This window comes from Rhinolophus sinicus, chromosome 12, assembly GCF_057876585.1.
Source record: "Rhinolophus sinicus isolate RSI-liver-muscle chromosome 12, RSI-T2T, whole genome shotgun sequence".
In the NCBI taxonomy this organism is placed as follows: Eukaryota; Metazoa; Chordata; class Mammalia; order Chiroptera; family Rhinolophidae; genus Rhinolophus; species Rhinolophus sinicus.
This window is the reverse complement of record NC_142512.1, coordinates 19,223,277-19,244,344: the sequence shown is the minus strand read 5'-3', so window position 1 is coordinate 19,244,344 and position 21,068 is coordinate 19,223,277. Positions and strand designations below refer to the sequence as shown.

General features: G+C 50.1%; 1 protein-coding gene across 8 annotated transcripts in view; it reads left to right on the top strand.

The window, feature by feature from the left end:
* RPH3AL (rabphilin 3A like (without C2 domains)) overlaps window positions 1–21,068 on the top strand; it is a 138,819-nt gene that overhangs the window by 38,864 nt on the left and 78,887 nt on the right. For all 8 annotated transcript variants that reach the window (XM_074320074.2, XM_019739550.3, XM_074320073.2 and 5 more), the window contains exons 2-4: window positions 9,154–9,264; window positions 13,037–13,180; window positions 15,882–16,011. In XM_074320074.2, the coding sequence (XP_074176175.2) occupies window positions 9,188–9,264; window positions 13,037–13,180; window positions 15,882–16,011 (351 nt within the window). In that variant the 5' untranslated portion in view covers window positions 9,154–9,187. The remainder of the gene's footprint in view (window positions 1–9,153; window positions 9,265–13,036; window positions 13,181–15,881; window positions 16,012–21,068) is intronic.

Sequence of the window (21,068 nt, the reverse complement as noted above, 5' to 3'; positions counted from 1 at the left end):
CCTAGGCTTTAAGGATGACCTCTCTGGCTGCAAGGGAAGGGTGTGACGTAAGCCCCAGGAGGTCCAAAGGCCAATTGGGAAGCTCTTGTCACAGCCTGGGCTGGCGTGGAGGAGAATCAAACCAGGGGAGCGGAGGAAGAGTCACCTGTAGAAGCAGACAGATATGGCAGGACAGCTGCTGACAGAGTGAGTTCTAGGGACGTTTGTCAAGCAGTCGCTTCCCTGGGGCTCCTGTCTCATCTCCTGACTCCCTTTGAGGCCTGTCTCATGCATAATCAGCCCCAGACACGCAGAGAGGTTCCTTCAGGTTTCAGACAGGCCTTTGAAGCTTTCTGTCTGGATCTTTCATCCTCCCAGAGCAGCATGACAGGTAGAGGAAATGTTGATGTTTCCGCGCACCTTATCTTGCTGCTATTATCATGTTTCTCGTATCATAGTAACACAGGAGATGTGTCAGGGCTGTTGCTAAGGGTTCCCTGGAATATTAATACCTGGGTGTAGAACGAAGGGCTTTTACAAGGCCTCAGGAAGCATCGGCTTGGTGGCAAGTATTCTTTTATATTTGTCCCTGCTTTTTCTCTCTCCTGTAGACCTCATCTCCTCCCCTGCCATCCAGTCCATGCACAGCTAGCTGTCTTGGGGGTGGCACGCTTGGCAATAGAGAATATGCAGCCTCTGTCCCTTCCCCATGCCCAGGGCAGGCGTGACTAAAGCGTCACTGTGTTCTTTCCTACAGAGGCCGCATGCAGGCTCTGCATTCTTTCCAGGGCAGCTCTCTAGGCCTTAGCTCCTATTTGGCACTGGGATGAAGCCCCTTTTCCAGCCCTGCACAGGCCACCTGAGAAGGCTCCGGGCCCTTCCCCAAACCCCTCTCCACAGGGCTCTTGCATGTATGTGGGGAGCAGCGTGGGGTTTGCTCGCCTCTTTGTCTCCTGTTTGCCTCCTCATCTGGTCTTTTGGCCTTTCCACTGCTCACAAGTTTGAAAATCAAACTCCGAACAGCTCTGGGAGGGGGTTTAGCCAGCTATGGAGGTCAGGGTTGGGATTTTATGCCATGTGCGTCCGTTATATATTGCCGTGATAATGCTGCATGACATCCACCCCTAAACTGGTCTACAACATGTATTTATTGCTCCTGAGTCTATAGGTCAGCTGGGCCACACATTTCACTCATCAGGGCTCGGCAGCTGAGAGAACACCGGCCGCTAAGAGAAAACCTCTCACGCCTCGCGTGGAGGGAGGATGCACTTTGGTTCTCTCTCAGTGCCCTGCACGTCCTCACTTGCTGGTAACTCCTGTTTTCCTTTTCCTTGGTGTCCCCTCCTAGACCTCATGGTTTCCTTCAGCTCTTACACTCTCCCCACCTCTCCCGCCATGTCTTATATCATTTCTTCTCTTCCCACGTCGTCCATTCACACCACACCCAGTTGTATCAGTGAAAGTTCCTCTGACATAAAATCAAGGAGGCAGAAAATGCGAGGATCTAAAGGTGGGAGCAATAACCACACCTAGGGAAAGGTTTGTGTGAAAAGGAGCTGTCCTTGCTTGGTCACTACCTTTGTCCCCATCCTGGTCCCGCTTAGGTGGGGTAGAGACCCTACGGTCCTTCCCTAAGGGGAGGTGGTTTTGCCCTCGGGTATCGTTTCCACAGTCTGCTACATCTTAGAGACTGCTGCAGGCTGGCGATGTTTTCACACGTTAAAGTGGTTGTGAGTTTTGGAGGACGGGGTGTCAAATAGCCGAGTTTTCCTGGATTAGCAGCGATGTGGATGGAGTTCACAGACCCACAGGCATTTGCACTCATTTCATCCCCATGGTGAGCCTGTGGTGGAGGCAGAGCCCGCCCTTTTCAGGGAACACCAGGCTGCAGAGGTGTTAGGTGACCACCAAGGTTGGTCGGGGTTCTAAGACCAGCACTCCCCGTTACCAGATTGTGCGCCTGCAAATTCATTAAAGGGGGAGAAGCCTTCTTTTAAGCAGACTCGAATGTTTGCGGAGAGCAGACCTTTGTTTTAGTGATTAGAGGACTGTACGCATTGTTAAAACCACTTATTGAAGATTTACAGGTAAGTTCTTCCGTCTTCGAGTTCTGACTTCGAAAATACAAAAATCTACATTAGGCCCACAGGGCACAACTGCCTTCTGCAGGATGTCTTGTCATGAACAATCCCAGAGGCACTTTGGAGAGAGCAGGCATGGGGCCTGCAACTGAGAGCTTTGAGTGGTTGTAAATGTTTCTGTAGTAAAAGTTGTCTCAACAATACATGACAAAAAAAATACACGTCCTTTCCCTTTTGGGAATTGATCCTAAGGAAATGCTCTGAGATGGGCACAAAGATTTATCTTCTAGGATGCCCATTTGAGTGTTGAATATAATAGAACAAAACTGGAAACAATTGATGTGTCCCCAAACAGGAAACTTATAAACTATATGCAGAACACTGAGTTACAGTTAAGAATCATGTTTTTGAGAAATTTTAATAATGTGAGCAAGTACAATGTGATAAGAAAACAGAACAGTGTATGTAATAAGAACCCAATTTTATTTAAAATCTAGATACAAATACCGAGAAAAAATCTAAGATCTTATATTAAGACGTTGGGTCTTCATCTGGGGGTGGGTGATGAGTGAGTTTTGGGTGTTATTTCGTTCCAGTATTTTTCCGTGCCCAGGAGATGACCATGAGAGGTTCACTATGACTGTTGCCCCAGAATCAGCTGTGGCCACAGCATCAGCCTGCAGTGACTAATGCTCTCAGTGAGGAGCTTTTGACTTCAGGGAGATGAGAATTGGATCTCCCTGTAAAAATGTGTTTGTTTTTCTCACATCTGCCTCAGAATGTTGCCTGGGGCTCCATTCCCCAGGAATTTTCTCAGGAAATCATCACCAGGCAGCTCCTGTTTCTGTCCCCACCACCCTCATAGGGTCCCCTGAGCCCCTGTGCTGCAGGGTTTAGAAGCATTCAGGAGGGTGCAGCCTCCATTGGGTTTGTCTCACCCAGCGGGTACAGGCGGCACCTGGGGGCCTCGTGGGCACACTGGCCCCTGGGGAGGTGGCTCAGCTGTCAGACGGAGCCCCTGGGCAAGACTACCCCCTTGGGGAATCTGAGGAACAAACTGCCTGTGAGTGAACAAGTCACAGAGGTTGTTAGAGCCCATCTCTGTTCTGAGCACGTCTGGCTTGTCTGAATTCTTGTTCGGGAAAGGCCATCTCTGATTAAATCAGTTCAATTGAACAGATATTCACTGAACAACTACTTTGTAGCTGGCTCTGTGCGGGGATGGAGAGAAAAGGAGGGCACAAGCCCCCCAGGGAGCCCACTGTCTAACAGGGAAGGAGAGATGGAAACATGTTAAAGAAGGAAGATCTCTGGGGCCAGTTCTCAGGTAGAATGGCCACCTCCCCCCGGACCGGCTTGCTTCCCCAGCAGAACACACATACTCACATACACAGCACACCCACCACACACCACACACCCCATATGCCACACACACACAGTACACACACATACCCTCTCCTTCAGCCTCTTTCTCTCACAGCTGGAAGGACCTCAGAGACAGGGCTGGACCGTGTGCCGCTCTCCTGGCTTACAGAAGTTCAAGCTCCACGCAGCCCTCTTTCCACAAACCCTGCTACCTCTGCTCCCCTGTACGCCCTTGGCCGGTCCCGTCCTTCCCCTTGTGAATGTGTGGGTTCTCCTTCCCTGCTTTTTACTTACCTCCTTTAAGCCTCTGTTTTGTTCCCTCATCATTTGATTTCTGTCCAGGACAGATTGACATTTATTAATCCAAGGGCACATCCATATTCAGCTCACATGACACTGCTCTTAGGAGGGGATGAGTCACAATACAGCAGGGCCTTGGGAAGGGGCCTGCCTCCTCGAGACCCTCGCTAGATGGGGAGCAGAGCCCAGGAGGGGTTATGTGGAGTGGTGGTGAGCACACAGTTTGGCAGAAGAGCCACCTGGTCAAGGGGGTGTGAGAAGCCAAGGCCAGGGGTTGGCTGGTGAGTCAGGGAGCTGGCAGATGGCTCAGACTGACATGGTTTGGAGAACCTAAGCTGGCTTCGTTGGCAGTTTCTTAAAATATGGCTCCTTTCCCACCATTTGTCCTGAGGTTGCTCTCTGTGGGCAAAAGCCAGCTGGGTCTTCTGAGGTGCCAGTTGCAGCGCAGGGCATGTACAGCAGCTCCTGGGGGGAGGGGCTGGGTTATCACTTGGAGCCAACCCTGTGAACGTGCTCAACCACAGACAGCATCGTTGAAGACCCTGGCAGCCAGTGAGCATGTCCCCAGGCCTCGGGAGGTGACATCCTCCCATCTTCCTAGATCGCTCTGTAGCACTTGACTCTATGGGCTCAGCTTCCATGAAGCTCCAGGAGCAGGAGGGGTGGGAGACGTGGGGAAACGCTCCTCCTCCTGGCCCTGGCAACGGATCCCACTTCCCAGGTTAGAACAGTCACCAGCCACCCGCCCCAGGACACTTCTCTAGTCCCCTGCCTGCCACCTATGCCTCCCTCCTGCAACTTGGCCGGGTGGAAACCATCGGTGGAATTGCACCAGGCAGTCCTTCTAGCCTGTCCGTCTAAGCTCCCTTGGGTGATGAGGAAACTGAGGCCCAAGGAAGATAACTGATGTGTCCCTGGTCTTCCAGTAAGTTTGCATGAAAGCCAGATTTTCACGGGGTTTTTTTTCTCTCCTAGTTGAGTTTTATCTCCGCCTTCCTCACTGCTTCAAAACCCTTCCCTCCGAACTTACGGCCCAGTGACCAGATGCTGAGCCAGTAATATTGGTTAAGGGCTAGTAGACTGGCATAGTTAGCTGTATGACCTTTTCTCGGTTTCTTAACTTCTCTGTTTTCTGTTGCATAGAAAAACAATTAGATTTAGGAAGAACAGAACAGAGTGGATGGTCAGAGAGTCGTTTTGGCGGAAGTTAAAAAAACAAAGAAAAGACAAGGAATAGCCCTCAAATCAGTCAGAAAACAGATAAATGTTAGGGGCTCCCTTGCCAGTGATCCCAAAACTCTGGTTACACTAGGAAGAGACCTGAAGGGGGAAATGAGGTATATCGCTTAGAGATTTGTTTGGGAGTGATTCGTTTGGGGCTGTCAGGAGTTGCTGCGTCTCCACCTATGTGTGCTGCTGTCTTCTGGATGTCCCCACTTGTCCCACCATAAAGGAGGTAAAGGTCTGATTATGAGAGCACAGGACCCCTGCTTTCTCCCTGCCTCCTTCCACTGCCCAACTCCTCATCATTTTGGTTCAGAAGCTTCGGCAGAAGATGGACTTCACACCCTGAGGTTCCCTGGCTTGCCCCTGTCCTCTGGGGTCACCAGTGGTGCTCTTTGCTTCTGTGGGGGTGCCTGGCAGAGAAGAGGGGCCACTCCATGCTCACAGTGCCCAGCTGCCCCAGGATTGGCTGGGAGGCTAAGGGCCTTCCAGTCCTGGGAGCAGTGGCCTGAGACATGGCGCCCCCTGCAGGCCAAAGCAGGAGTGGCAGCATCTGTGAGGCAAAGACAGATGGCTGCAGGGGCACCCAGTTTACCCAGGGCACAGCCTCTCCCAGTCAGAGAGACCATCACTTCCATTTCTTGAAGCTCCCAGAATATAGTAGTTTCCCCTATCACTTTCCATGGTTTCGCTTTCTGTGGTTTCAGTTACTTACAGTCGCCTCGGTCAAAAAATATTACATGGAAAATTCCAGAAATAAACAATTCATAAGTTTTAAATTATTTGCTGTTCTGAGCAGCATGATGAAATCTAGTGCTGTCCCGCTCCATCCTGCCTAGGATATGAGTCATTTGTTCAACGTATCCACGTTGTGTAGGCTACCCACCCGTTAGTCTCTTAGTAGATGTCTCGGTTTTCGGACTGACTGTCCCCAGGATTGCGGTGCTTGTGTTCGTCACCCTTATTTTACTTAATAATGACCCTCAGGCACCAGAGTAGGGGTGCTGGCAATTCACATATGCCAAAGAGAAGCCATAACGTGCTTCCTTTAAGTGAAAAGTTGAGTATAGTGCAATAAGATATTTTGAGAGAGAGATTAACTAGATTGACATAATTTTTATAATGTGGGTTTAGTATATTGTTATAATTGTTTAATTATTGTTGTTACTCTCTCACTGTCTATAAATTAAACCTTATCATAAGTATATATGTTTAGAAAATAACATTGTATATATAGGGTTTGGTGCTCCCTGCGGTTTCAGGCATCCATGGGGGGTCTTGGAACATATCCCCCACAGATGGGGGGGGCTACTGTATTTTTAAAATAATAGTAAAGAAACAGGGCTGTAGTATGTTTTAATGTTTGCTTGGAATAGAGTAACGCTTTTCACACCCACCCAGCCGTGTAACTGTGCTATTCACAAGATAATAGAAATTAAAAAACAAAACAAAACAAACCATAATGCATAGAAGTGGAACATACATTTAAAGTTGTTTGATAAGTATCATTTTTTAATCCCTTCTGTGTTTTTCTGGATTGTATGTTGGCTTCCTTTGGGAGAATGTCAAGACTTTCAATCTGAGGAGGCTTTGATGATGGGGACCCCCCAGTGCTGGGCCTGGCAATGGGGTCTCCACACGTGTCTCTTTCCCTAGGCGGCCCACAGTGGAGGACAGGTGCCCGGATGTGCCGAGTGGGACAGAGAGACCCTGATAGTCAGGGTGGTAGGCTTGGTCCCTCTGTGGGTCAGTTAGCTGCAGCATGTACACTGACCCCTGCTGGTCACAGCAATGTGTGACATTGGCCTGGAACAGCCTTTCTCAAACGGTGGGCTGGGGGACCAGATAGGTTAGGGGGTCTACAATGTCAAAACTATTTTTTTTTAATCAATTTCATTGGGGAACATTGAGGAACAGTGTGCTTCTCCAGGGCCCATCAGCTCCAAGTCATCCTTCAATTTAGTTGTAGAGGGTGCAGCTCAGCTCCAAGTCCAGTTGCCGCCTTCAATCTTTAGTTGTAGCGGGCGCAGCCCACCATCCCATGTGGGAATTGAACCAGCAAACTTGTTGTTGAGAGCTCGCGCTCTAACCAATTGCACCATCCTGCCGCCCCTCAAAATTATTTTTATCATAATAAGATATTTGGTCCCATTTTCTCACATATTTACATAAAATGAAAAGTTCATTGATACAGTTTCAGATGCCACATTGTAATTGTAACTAAGCTTTAAGAAACAACCAACTACTATTGAGTTTTGGTGCAGTATGAAAGAAGAATAGCCACAATTATCTGAAAAGGCTATTAAAATGTTCCTCCCTTTCCCAACCTTTGTATATATCTGTGAGAGTCTGGATGTGCTTCATGCACTTTAACAAAACCACATATCACAAAAAATTGAATGAAAAATCAGACATGAACACCCAGCTACCTTTCGTTAAGCCAAACATTACATAGATTGGTAAAAATGTAAAACAATGCTATTATTCTCACTAAACGTTTTTGTTTTGAAAATATAGTTATTTTTTTTAAATATGTGAACATCTAATGGGTTTATTATTTTTTAATGAATTATAAAAAAAATTTTCTCAGTTTTAATTTCTACTGTGGTAAAAATATCAATAGATACAGCCCATTTCATTTGGAGTCCTCAAGAATTTTTATAGCAGTTTAATGAGATGTAGTTCCCATACCATAAAATTCACCCTTTTAAAGGGTACAATTCAGTGGTTTCAGTGTATTCACAAAGTTGTGCAACCATCACCACTAATTCCAGAACCGTCCATCATCCCCAAAAGACACCCTGAACCCATTAGCAATCACTCCCCATTCTTCCCTTCCTCCCACCTCAGCCCCTGACAACGACTAATCGACTTTCTGTCTCCATGGATTTGCCCATTCTGGACATTTCCTATAAACTGGACCTTACGGGATGTGGTCCTTTGTGACTGGCTTCTTTCACGTACCATAATGTTTTCAAGGTTCATCCATCTTATAGCAGGAATCAGTGCTTCAGTCCCTTTTATGTTCAAATAATATTCCGTTGTATGATATGCCGTATTCTATCCATCGTTGAATTGTTTCCACTTTTTGGCTATTATGAATAATGCTGCTATGAACATTCATATACAAGTTTTTGTGTGGGTGTATTCAGTTTTCTTGGGTATGTACCTATTAGTAGTTTCTGGGTCATGTGGTAACTGTGTAATATTTGAAGAACTGCTAGACTAATATCCAACCTCAGTGGTTTTAAGAGTACAGAGGCGTCGTGTTTGAGACCCACTGGTCTAGATGGGAGGAGACCAGGGGAGTGTGGATACGTCAGGACTGTCCCTCGTCTTTGCTCCTGGGGTTGAGATCCGCTCAGACTCAAACTCATCTCTCTCTCCCCCTTGTCCCCCCGACCCCAAATCCTTGGTGGCAAGGAGAAAGCCAGCTAAGCCACACTGTAGGAGTCAAACCACGAGGAACTTCTGGAGCAGGGTCGCCTCCGCACGGGATTTCCAAGGGTGCCAGTCTCATTGCCGTCCTGGTGGACAGTGTCCGCTACGGGTATGCAGGGTGGCGGTCCTGGTGCAGCTGTCGCTCCCTGCCCTCCTTCCTGCTCTGGAGAGTACTGTGATGTTGTCAGAAACTTTCGGGAGCAGAGTCTGTGAAGACCTTGTTTGTGGAGCTGAGGGGGGTGGCTGGCATCAGCCACCCCCACATGCCTCTGGCTGCTGCTGCGAATGCTTCACGTTTGGGAGCTGTGTAGGGTTTTCCCAGGCTGTCCAGCCGTCCCCACCCCCCACCACCCACCCAGGCCCCTCCTGCTAGGCAATGTGCTAAGCACAGCAGAGGCTGTACGTGGAGGGAGTAGATCAAATGCCCTCCGGGATTTGCCAGCTAAGTTGAAAATCACTGTGGTTGCCTCTTCTTTCTGATTCTAACCCTCTCATGTCCCGCCAGTCACGTCCAATCTTGTCACTTAGCCACGTGATCCACCTAGCCACCCCTCCCAGTATTATGAGCATTTTGAAAGAGTACCTTCAAAAAGGGAACAGTATTTCGCTGGAGGAGTGATTCTGATGGTGAGATTCCAGGCGTCAGTGGGGATATCGTATGGGGATAGGTTGGAAGTACCAGTGTTTGGAACTCGAGGGACCCTGTCTGCCAGCTGCACCCCATCTAATGATGTGTTCTTTCTTTTTCTTTGTCTCACCTCAGATGTGACTCCTCACCCTGGCTGGGGGCTCCAAGCATGGCTGACACCATCTTTGGCAGTGGGAGTGACCAGTGGGTCTGCCCCAATGATAGGCAGCTTGCCCTGCGAGCCAAGTGAGTACCTCCCACGCCCAGCCACGTCTTCTCCTCCCTCCCTTCCCTGCTCCCCTCCTTTCATTGGCAAGATTCAGTCCCAAGGACCCAGAGACAGAAATTTAGAGATGAGTGCCTGTCTAATAAACCCCATACTCCATGCCCTGAGCTGGGCACTGAGCAGCCATTCACTTATTTAACCATCATATGGAGTTTATCCCCATATCTCAGTGAGGAAAGTGAGGGCTCCTTGCCCAAGTCGCTTACTTATAATTGTCGGGGCCGGTACCCACACCCAGATCCTCTGACCTATGTTCTTTCTATGATATCACCAGTCTGCTGTGGGGGCTAGACTGCTGCCTTTGCCTTCTCTTTTAAGAGCATAAACCTCCCCTGTCTTTGAGCCTTCAGTCCCTGAGCCCCTGGAGGCGGGAGCCTTTCATCTCTCGAGCCCCACTTCATAGATGAGTGCCTGGCACTGCCAAAAAAGACAGAGTGAAAGCTGAAGGCTTGTCAGATGCATGAAGGGCTGCCCCCTGACTGAAATACACAGCCAGCCTTGGGGTTCCCAGGGTTCCTTCACGCTCCTGTCAGGGTCTCCGGTTTCAGCCTCTCCCCTTGGGGTCCTGGTTTTCTTGTTATCCCTCAGCCGGGTGACCCGTCAGCTTCAGTTTGGTCAGGCCGTCTCCACACGGTCCCCCTGTGGCTGGAAACCAGGGGCTCCCAGATGCCTCTCCTGCCTTCCTGTCTCCCTATCTCTATCTATCCAGGAAGTTGGGGGTCCCTGGTGTCAGAGAAGCCCAAGAGTCCCCTTTATCTGTCAGACAGTGCCAATTACAGGAGCCCGCATTTTCCAAATGGGAGTGAGTTCAAAAAATTTGCAATTAGATGTTATGAGCCTACAGGGACACAGAGCTGAAACATCAAAGGGGGAGAGAAAAAGTAATCCGATATGTCCAAGAAGAGTGGAGTCCTGCAGGATTTGCAGGAATCTTTGTATGCCAGTTAATTTGTCCCTGTCACTGGGATGGCTCAGTCCTGGCAGCAGGAGAGATCAGGGAGGAAACCAACCCCTCGCCCTCTCTCCTCTGATGGCAGGAGAGGTGATGTGTCCTCCCTGTTGGATCCAAGGAGCCAGGGAGAGCTGTGCTTATAGGAGGGCCTGGTGTGACCCCTGGCCACCCCTCTAGTGTTCCCTTCAGTTCTCCCTGACCTTGTCTTGAGCGCAGCAGCAGCCAGAAGCTGTTGTAGCACCTTTTAGAAGAGCAAATGCTTTTATCTCCTCCCCGGGGTGCGCTGCCTTGTAATGCCAGGCTCCTTGTAATGCCAGGTTTCGTAAAGGAGAGCACTACAGATCCCCGTATCCAGACACTACATCAAGGGTTCCTCTGGGAAGCCTGGGGAAATTACCTTCCCTGGCTCTAGCAAGGTCTGTCCTCCAGCCACCATCAGATATTTTCCAAACCCCTACTATGTGCCAGGATACTGGTTACACAACAGCAAATGAGACCAACGTGGTCTCTCGTCTTAAGGCACTGGTGGGAAGGAGTGAGCATTAGACACGTAATTACCCATGTGCTTTGATAGTGGAAACAGGCCGTGGGGGTGAAGGGGCTGCTAACTTAACCTGTGGATTAGGAGAGGCTTAGCTGAGAGTGTGATGCTTATGTTGAGTCCTGGAGGAGGGGTAAATGTTAGATGGAAATATGGAGGAGGAGCTTCTGGGCAGCAGGAACAGCATGTGCAAAGGCCCTGAGGTAGAAGGACCATGGCATGTAGAGAACCGGACAGAAAGCCAGTGTTGACTTGAATGGAGAGATGGAGCAAGGGGATGAATGGGGTGAAAGGAAGATGGAGAGGTGAGCAGGGCCGAGATGAAGCAGAGCCTCGTCCTCCAGAGACTCACATTCTGGAAAGGAGACAGCGGGTCCCAACTTACCTCAAAATAATGTTTAAGCATAATGTAAGCCCCGTGATGGAGCTATGCCCAGGTCTCAGGGAAACTCAGAATGGACTCTTAACCCATTTTGGACAGGATCGAAGAAAAGCTTCCTGGTGAAGATCATGTCTCAAGTCTTAAAAAAGAACAGGAATGAGCCGGGGAAAAGAGGGTTTAGGGAGAGGGACAGGCTCTCCAGGCGGAGGGAACAGCGTGAGCAATGGTGTGAAGACCACACGCAGCCCAGCACACAGGGAACTAGGAGCAGCTGTTGGTAACGCATGCCGTGTGAGGCCGGGGGAGCCGAGACGGGCACCCTACGGGGGGTGTACAGATGGGAGCTGGGCACCACCGAAGGTTCTTCCTCGGGAGTTGCAGCCTGTCTGTAGCTAACAGCTTGAGCTGGCCTCCTGTGGCTGTGTGAGGGGCCATTGCACCCTGCAGGGGAGTAAGATGCTCGGTGGCAGCCAGGCCCTGAAGTGGGAGTTGGGGCCTGACTGGACAGGGGTAGTGAGTCTGGGGAGGAGGTCACATGAGAGAAAGTAATTTGTTGGGGCCTGGTGGGTGATCCGATGGAGGCAGGAAATGAGGCTCGGAGGATGGCCTGGGGGAGCCTGGCAGGGCTGTCAGCAGCCGCGAGATGGTAGCTCCCATGGTCAGGAGGCCTGCTGAGTCCTGTCTTGTCTTTAGAAAGCCATCTAACTGTGCCCTGTCTCTTTCCTCTTCTGAGAAATGAGGAGGCCTGCCTTGCAGGATGACAGGAGGTTCAGTGTGTGTGGGGGAGTGGGGGGAGATCTGCTGAAACCTTGGCTGAGGGCGGGCCCAGAGTGAGTTGGAGGTAGCTGTGTCCGCTGGGGCTGGTGGTGGTGCTGGTGCTATGCCTTCCTCCTCTAATTGACTAGGTGAGTTCCCCTTATTTATACATCCTCCTAAGGCCGACCTGCGTGTTCCACCCAGCAGCATATCTCCAAGCCTGGCATCACAGTGGATGTTCAATAAACTATGCATCGAATGAATAGCTCTTACAATTTTCCATCGAATAAATATTTATGTAATTGATTGGGCATCTGTCTCCCCCAGCATGCTGAAGTTCTTCAAAGCAATGACTTTGCCATCTTGTCCATCTCTGTTCTCAGTACCTGGCAGAGAATGTCTCGGAGAAGCAAGGACGTAGGCCAAGGAGCTTGGGGCTTGGTCTGCTGCTGCCGCTCCCTCCTCATCCAGAAAAAGAGAAAGTGTTTGAGTTCTTCCCCTCAGCCCCTGGTATCTGCCTCAGGAGGTGTCATTCCTGCAGCCCCGTGGAGTGGAGACTGCTGAGTCCCCTGGGCCAGGCCCCAGCCCCATCTCGCCATCTTGCCACCTCTCCTCTCATGCAGCTCGGTTACCCTCCTGCTCTTGCACCGTCTAGTTTTTAAAATGCTGTGAATCTCCTTTTATCCTCAAGATTCATTTTTAAACTAGTTACAGTTCTTTCCTATTCCATAGTAAACTCCATCTCATTTCTTATATAACTCAGATCTAGGTTTTTATTCCTCTCTTGATAATCTTCTGTGCTACCGCCCTCAAAACCTCACGCACCGTGGCGGTGGCCTTCTCCATTTGGGCAGCGGGCATCTCCCAAGCTCCTGCCCCCAAGGTGCTAAGGTGGTGCCACCATCTCCACGGGGCCCAGCAGCTGGAGGGTAGCAGAGCCAGCACTTGGAGCCTGACATCTGCCCTGTTTCCTGAACCCCTTGCCCCCAACACACAGCAGCTGGGCCCTCCCCAGACTGTTCTCAGGGGGGCTTTGTGGATGTGGTGGGGTGTCGGGGTTTGCACTGAGGTGGTCTCAAGGCCTCTGTGTTCTCTCTCGAGGCTGCAGACAGGCTGGTCCGTGCACACCTACCAGACAGAGAAGCAGAGGAAGAGCCAGTGCCTCAGCACAGCCGAGGTGGAGGCCATCCTGCAGGTCATCCAGAGGGCCGAGCAGCTCGATGTCATGGAGCAGCAGAGGATTGGGTGAGTAAGGGCTGCCCCCCGCTGGGCAGGAGCAGATCAGTGAGAGGAGAGCAAGGGCACGTGGTGCCAGATTAGTGGGCTGGGAGGCGAGCCCTAGCCACAAAAGCTGGCTCTTTACCACGGGGAGTGAGTCAGCTCTGCCTGAACACCCCTGGGGTGTAGACACATAACTCAGCCATCAAAGCCTCAATATACCCCTCTGTAAGATGGGGATAGCAGCTGATGTGTGGGCCCCAGGCTGTGGGGGGATGAATGAGTATGGCGAAACACGTTAGGATTGTTCCGCTCTGCACTCTCAAGGGTCAGCAGTAGTCCAGCAGGGAGGGATTTAAGTCGAGGCTGAATCTGGGTTGTTCCATCAAAGACTCCAATAGGAGACTCTCTCCAGCTTGTTTTAAGCTCGTCTCCCGGCCTTCGGCATCCAGAGCTGACCACTAAACGGTCTTCAGACAGCTTTGTTGTGTCTTTTTGTTTGTTTGTGTAATTACAAAAGCAATTTATACATCCTCTAAAATCTGAAAAACACAAAAAAGCACAAGTGGGAAAACACAAATGCAGTGCGTTGCCTTGGGCAGGAGTTAATTTGATTCTGATCTCTTTGTTCTCCTATTTATCTTTCTAGTAAATATATGATCATGTAAAAAAGTCAGACACTGGAAGAATGCACAGCCCTAGAAAGTGAAAGCACCACTACAAAGACCACTGCTATCCCAACATTGAATGTACTCGCCTCAATACTACTGACCTGTTACTGTCATTGCATTACACACAGGGGTTCGCCCAGACTAGTTGTCTGTCTTTTGCTTTTCCCCCCACACTGGGCTCTGGCCCTGTGCTGCCCGGGGCCCTGCCAGGCTCTCTGCAGCCCTGGCGCTGATGATTGATTGACATGCCAGTGTTGCATCCCTCGGGCTCCCCCGAGGGGACCGGGGAGTGGTGGGGGTGTTTCACGTGGGCTCTCCTAGGCAGTGGGAATGCATCTGGGCTGCCGTCTTAGACTTCCCTGTGCTGCTCACATTGTCTGGCCCTCTCTGGGAGCACTGGGTTTGGCAGGGTACAGAGTGACCCAAAAGGCAGTGCCTCAGGTTAATGATCTCAGAAGGAGGACGTGTGACCTGTGTGTTTCGTGAGCCAGGAGCTCAGGGATGTAACTGACCGAGGATCCCTGAGAACAAGTGGGTTAGGCCAGGACGGAAGCAGGGTTTGCTCCCGAGTCCCTGCAGGTCCCTGGGTGGGGCACGATGATCCGTGTGGAAGTCAGGAGGGCACGTGGGGAGAGGCAGCCTCAGTGCCCAGTCTGCTCTCCCTTGCCCCCTAGGAAAGGCCTGATCAGCTCAGGGGAGAGCGTGGGGTTGTCATGAGAGGGGGACCTGGGTATGGACCTGGAGTCCACCTCTTAGGAATTGTGTGACCCTGGCAAGTGACTTCCTATCTTCTGAGCCTCAATCTTCTCATCTTTCAAATGGGGGGAAGTAGCATCCTCCTCACTGGGGGGTTGTGACAATTAGAGGAGATAATGTATCCGCACTCTGCCCTTCATTCATTCAGGCATTTTCACTGAATGTCCACTGGGCACTGGCGATACAGCGGCCAACAACTCAGAAGTGGCTGCCAGTTTTGCAGAGATTGTAGTACGGCATTACAAGTTGTCGTGAAACGGGTCCCCCTGGCCTAAGGGACCGTGGGACCCCGGGGAGAGGCGCCTACTCCAGGCTTAGTGGGGTTCAGGGCTAAGGGACACTCAGCATCAGAGCTTCAAAGATGGGCTCTTTTTCTTTCTTTCTCCAGCTTCTTGAAATGAAAAAGTTTCTGCATCATCCTGGATCCCTTTTACCTCCCTGCACCCTGTATCCATCCAGGTTGCCTCTGAAATACAGCCTGTCCCCGTCTCCATCCCCCTTCCCTGGACCCCCCACCATCACCCGCTGGCTTCCTCACTTCCTCTCCCCTTGTAATCCTGAGTGAGCTCTTAAAACTGTCACTCAGATCCAATCACTCCTTTCCTTAAAACTCCTCAGGAGCTTCATGGTGAACTGAGGGAATAATCCAAACCACATTTTGTGACCTATTAAACCCACGTAATCTGGGCCCTCCTCGCCCCTCCAGCCTCCTTTTATCCCAGGCTCCCGCTCGCTTACCAGGCAGTAGCCACGCTGACCTTACCCTTCTAATGTGCCGGGCCCTTTCCCACCCCGAACCTTAGCCCCGACTGGTCCCCGGCCTGGAAGGCTTCCTCCCCGAGCTCTTCACATGGCCTGGTTCTTGTCATCCTTTAGCTCTAAGCTCAGAGAGGCTTCCACTGACCACCTGACATGCCCCTGCCCCCACCCACTTACTTGAGTTATTTTAGTGCTTCCTCCTCTAAAGCCAGTTTGCTGGTTTACTTATCTCTGGACTTTCTCCCTTTACTGAACATAAGTTCCATGAGAGCAGGGACCAAGTCTGGTCTCTGGCTTGTTGGCGACAGTAAATAATCCCAATGCCTGACACATCATAGGTGCTCAATCAATACCGGTGAGTAAATGAATGATGAGGAGTTAGCCAGGGAAAGAGGTGAGTCAGGGAACAGTACCCCAGGTAAGGACACAGTGCATGGGGCTTGGAATATATAGTGTTGAGGCCTCGTGGCAGCCGAGTCTGGGCAGTGGTTGGGTTGGACACAGGAAGCACATCCCATCTGACGCTGTGTCCTGTGCTACAGGCGGCTGGTGGAGCGGCTGGAGACCATGAGGCGCAACGTGATGGGGAACGGCCTCTCCCAGTGTCTGCTCTGTGGGGAGGTGCTGGGCTTCCTGGGCAGCTCGTCGGTGTTCTGCAAAGACTGCAGGAAGGTAAGGCCCTGCTCTGGCCCCGCCACTCTGGCTATCCAGCCTAGACCAGCTGTCCCGCTGCTCTGTGGCTTTGCACCCAGGCTCCCAGGAGTGTGTGTGTGTATCTGAGCATACATGGATAATCACATCGTGTCCTATGCTTCTTGGCAAGAAGGATTGGAGCCTGAAAGTCAAACGGCCTGGCTTCTAGGGCCAGCCCTAGAGGGAGTGGACGTCTGGGTCTCACAGGCCCAGTTATGAATACAGCTCTTCCACTAACCATCTAACCTCAGAAAACTTGCTTAATAGCTCATGCCTCATCATTCTCATCTGTAAAATAGGGATAATGATAACATGTGCCTTAGAGAGTTGTGAGGATTAACTCTTAGTGCAAAGCTCTTAAAACCTTGTCTGGCACGTTACGTACTCAGTTAATGTTATTAGTTGTTGTTAAGTAAATACAGTCCTCCTCAGGGCCAAAAAAATCTGCTAGGGTTGCATTTCTTCTTCTGTTGGTCTGTTCTCTTGATCCCTGCCCTCTCTCAGATGAGAATCAGGGCCAGCCCGGTGGCTCAGGTAGTTGAGCGGCTGTGGCCGGCAGCCGGCGAGAGCTGCTGTGAGCGGCTGTGAGCAGTCAACCGACTGCCTCAGCTGTGGGGGGAACCACAAGGCTCATAACACCAGCACAAGCCAGGGAGCTGTGTCCTACACAACTAGACTGAGGAACAATGGCTTGAACCAGAATGGGGGAAGGGGAGGCGGAAGAAGGGCGGGGGGGGGGGGGGGGGGAGAGAATGAGTTTTGCACGAAGGTCAAATGGATTTTCTCCTGTTCTTTTTTCTTTTCTTTTTTTTTTTTTTAAAAGTGCCCCATTTTATTTATTTATTTATTTTTTTAAGGAGAGCACAGCTCACAGTGGCCCATGCAGGGATCAAACCGGCAAACTTGGTGTTAGTAGCACCGTGCTCTAACCAACTGAGCTAACCGGCCACCCCTCCTGTTCTTATTATACTCTACCAATCATTCTAAATTATACCACATACTAAATTGTTTCATATTGAGTCTAATATGTTTGATAATAACTTTTTTGTTTTCCCTGGAGTTTCTAATTGCCTTTCTTTTTTTTATTGACCAAAGAATAATGTGCCTTCTGATCCTCAAGACTATTTAGCATCTCTAGTTTATTCTCTATTACATGGAGCCTACGTTTTTTCCTTCCAGAAACCCTTCTAGATTCTTATTCCTGCTCAAGCTTAGACTACTTTCTGCATAGTTATAATCATGGGACTACCCTTTACTGCCCTCCTAGGTTACTTACTGCCCTCCTACTGCCCTCACTGTTCCCAAGATGCCATGTCTTCCACTTTTTTAGTTTTTCACTCTCATTTTATTGGAACCAATCCTCAAGTAACTTCCATGAGCCAGTCTGACGTTTTACGCCTGGAGTTATTTTGGTGAACAAGACAGAGAAAGAACCTTCTTCTCTTGAGATTACACTGGGTGCGGGAACCAAAAACTTTGATCAAAAATGATCAAATAAATAAGAAGGCTTCAATAAGTAATAAATTCTGGGAAGAAGTAATAGGGGATGTGAGACTCGGGGTGGGGTGGGGTGGGGTTGGTAAGAGTTGAAAGCACTGTAAAATATGAAGTCAAAACAGAAACATGAACTTGACAACCTTGCCAAGGGCATTGTCAGTGGCATTCAAAAGCTGGATGATAAAGGCGCAAAGAGGTTAATATGTACAACAAATAATAAGTGGGAAAGTCAGGATTTCAGCTAAGATCTTTCTTTTACCCCCTGCTCTGTCACATGTTGTGAACTGGGCTGAGGAATGTAGATTAACTGGTAAAGGGTCTCAAGAACAGTATGGCAGGAACCTGGGTGTCAGGATGGGCATGCGTGTGCCAGCTCCTCCTTAATCCTTCCATAGGTTCTGGGCTAGATACCAACAAAGGAAGTGGGCACACGGACCCGGAATGTCTTGCTCCCAACACCTGGGCAGGCAGGGTTATATGTTGTGATTTCTGCCTGGGAGAATAGGGCCCCAGCATCCTATTTCCTCCTTCTGCCTCTCAACCCCACAATTGCTATAAATGTTCAGGTTTGCAGGACCGTGACGAAGGGACAGAGCCTTATCTCCTTCCCCTGGAAAAGTCTGGGGCTTCTGCCACAGAGGCAGGCTGCTGCCCCTGCTGCTGAAGGGTTAATGCCAGCCGCTCCATGGAGCCATTCCCTAGGTCACAGTGGCAGTCCCAGGAGAAGACCTCAGCTGGATGCGGGGGTGGGAAAACATGCGCTTCCAGACACTTTTGCCACCCCCACCCCATGGTACCCTGGAGCACTGGGCTAGTCCAGAGGACAGTTCCATTTGAAATTGTTCTTAAGTTGCAGGAAGCTGAGGACTTGGTCCTGTCTTGGGTGGCAAGGTGAGGAGCCCTTTGAGCTTCTGAGGGCACTTGTTCCTGCACGAAAGTGGGAGGAGAACATGCTAATTAGGGCCACAGCTTAATGGGCATTTGGGGGGGTTTCTTCATCCGTCTTTGAAAAGATTGTGTGGTTCATTCATTCGTTCATTTGTTCGTTCATTTATTCATTCTGCAAATAGTAGAGGACCCACTGTGTGTAGGCCCTCTTCTAGGTGCTGGTGATCCCATGAACAAGACAGATGAAATCCTTGCTCTCATAGAGATTATTTTCCAGGGGTGGGAGGAGAGAAACAACAAACAAATAAACAAGCAAACATAATGTCTAGTAGCCTGAGGGCTCTAAGTGAATTACGACAGGGCTATGTGATAAGAGTATGGCTGGGAGGGCCTCTGAGCTCAGACCTGAACAAGAACCAGCCCCCAGAAGATCTGGGTGCACAAGTGTTTCAGGCAGAGGGAACATCAAGCACAAAGGCCCTGAAGCAGAAACCGTGAAGGCATCTGGGGCAGAGGGAGTGAGAATTGGGCACAGCTGATCACACAGAGCCTCGAAAGTCAAGGTCAGGAGTTGAGATTTGATTCTACGTTCAATAGGATGCCAGTGGAGCATTTTAAGCAGGGGCGTGATGTGTGATCTGATTTGTTTTTAAGAGATGAGCCTAGCTGCTATCTAGCGAGCGGATTGCAGGGGGCATAGAGTGAAAGTGGGAGACGAGTTAGGTGGTGATGGCTGTCGTTGGGAGGGATGGAGTCGGGGACCAGACAGCATAGGGATGGGGCCATATGCTAAGCGAATCAGTCTCTTGAGTATATTCTAAGCAGATGGGTCTAAGGGTTAGAGAGCATACCTGAGGGCCCTAGGAAAGAGAGAGGATTCTAGAATGAAGTTGGGCCAGGGCAAGAGGCCACTTGGTCCGCCCTGCATGGTGAATGGGTGGTGGTCCTCCTGGCCTTGCCAGTAAGTGCTGTTCCCATGCAGACGGACTTGGATTGTGGTCCCAGGTTTGCCACAGCACAGTGACCTTGTACAAGTCATTTAACCTGTCTGAGCCTCTGTTAGTTCATCTGTAAATGGGGTAATAAAGCTTATGTCATCCCTGGCTGGGTGTGAGGAGTAAATGAGCTAATAATGCAGTGAAGCCCTTAGCAGAGTGTCGGGTCCATTTCGAACAATCGGTAAAACATACCTGCTGTTGTTACTGCTATTATTATTACTGCACTGCAAGGTGCTAGCTGCTCAGACTGCCCACGTGTTACAAAGAATGGAACTGACCTCCCATATATCTCAAAAAAAGTTTAGTGGCGTCCCATGCTTTGGTCAACTCAGGCTGCCATAACAAACTACTATAGACTGGGCAGCTTCAACAACAGACGTTTGTTTCTCATAGTTTTGGAGGCTGGGAAGTCCAAGGTCAATGTGCTGGCCCACTCAGTTTCTGGTGACAGCCCTCTTCATGGTTTGCAGATGCCACCTTCTCCCTGTGTCCTGGGAAGTCCAAGGTCAATGTGCTGGCCCACTCAGTTTCTGGTGACAGCCCTCTTCATGGTTTGCAGATGCCACCTTCTCCCTGTGTCCTCACTTTGTGGAGAGAAAACCCTGGTCTCTCTTCCACTTCTAATAAGGACACTAGGAAGAAGGTGGGGCCCCACCCTTATGACCTCGTTTAACCTTAAAGTATCTACTAAAGATTCTATCTCAAATGTAGTCACATTGGGGGTTAGGTCTTCAGCATAGGAGTTGTGATGGGCTGCAGTGCGGTCCATAGCACCCCACATTCTCCTTATTAAAATGCATGTGTTCTTGAACTTAAAATTGGAGTTCCCACAGTTAGTCCCATATTTTTTGTAGTTTATATAAAAGCCTCTGGAAGCCTTTGTAGCACTCCAACATTGGATGTCTTGAGCCAGTAGGGAAACCAAACTGCTCAGGTTCTTTGCAAGTTCCTCGTATGAAACTAACACTCAATCATTTATTCAGCCTGTTGTGAACTCATTCTGGGTTAGGGGACTCCAAAAGGAGAAGGGTCCAAAACAGTCACTTCCCTCGGATCCTGATGATCAAAGTGGGAAGACAGTGTCCTCTAGAGTGATGATGACCATGGCTGAGACCAGGGTTTCCAGGACTGAGAGCAGTCAGGAGGGCTGCCTGGAGGAGCTGTCTCCTGAAGTCTTCTCAGAGGCGGGCGATAGCAGAGCTCAGGGCATTCCAGGCAGGGGAGGAGAGCACAGCAGAGGCACATAGCTGGAAATGGGCTGGGCAAGCATCTGACTGTGAGCATGCAGGCCCCGAGGCCAGGGAGAAATGTGTTGAAAGAAGAAAGAACACAGGAGATGATGTCAGATTTGACTTAGAAACAGGGGACTTTGGAGGAGGGTCAAGGGGCAAGATCAAGGGGACCTGAAGAGCTGAGATCTTGGGGTAGGAGATGGGGCTTGTTAGAAGGAAGAGTTCTCTTGAGGGCCAAGCTGCATTTGATCAGAGTTGGCAGGTCCTTAGAACCCTGGGTCCTCAGGAGATAATCACAGATGATCACAGACACCCTGGGGCCACTCTGTCGGGTGGTGGTCACTTTGGAGCAGAGTCCCTGGAGAATCAGGAGGCCCAGACTGAGCCTCAGATCCTTCTGAAAAGCTTTAGTCCCTGCAGG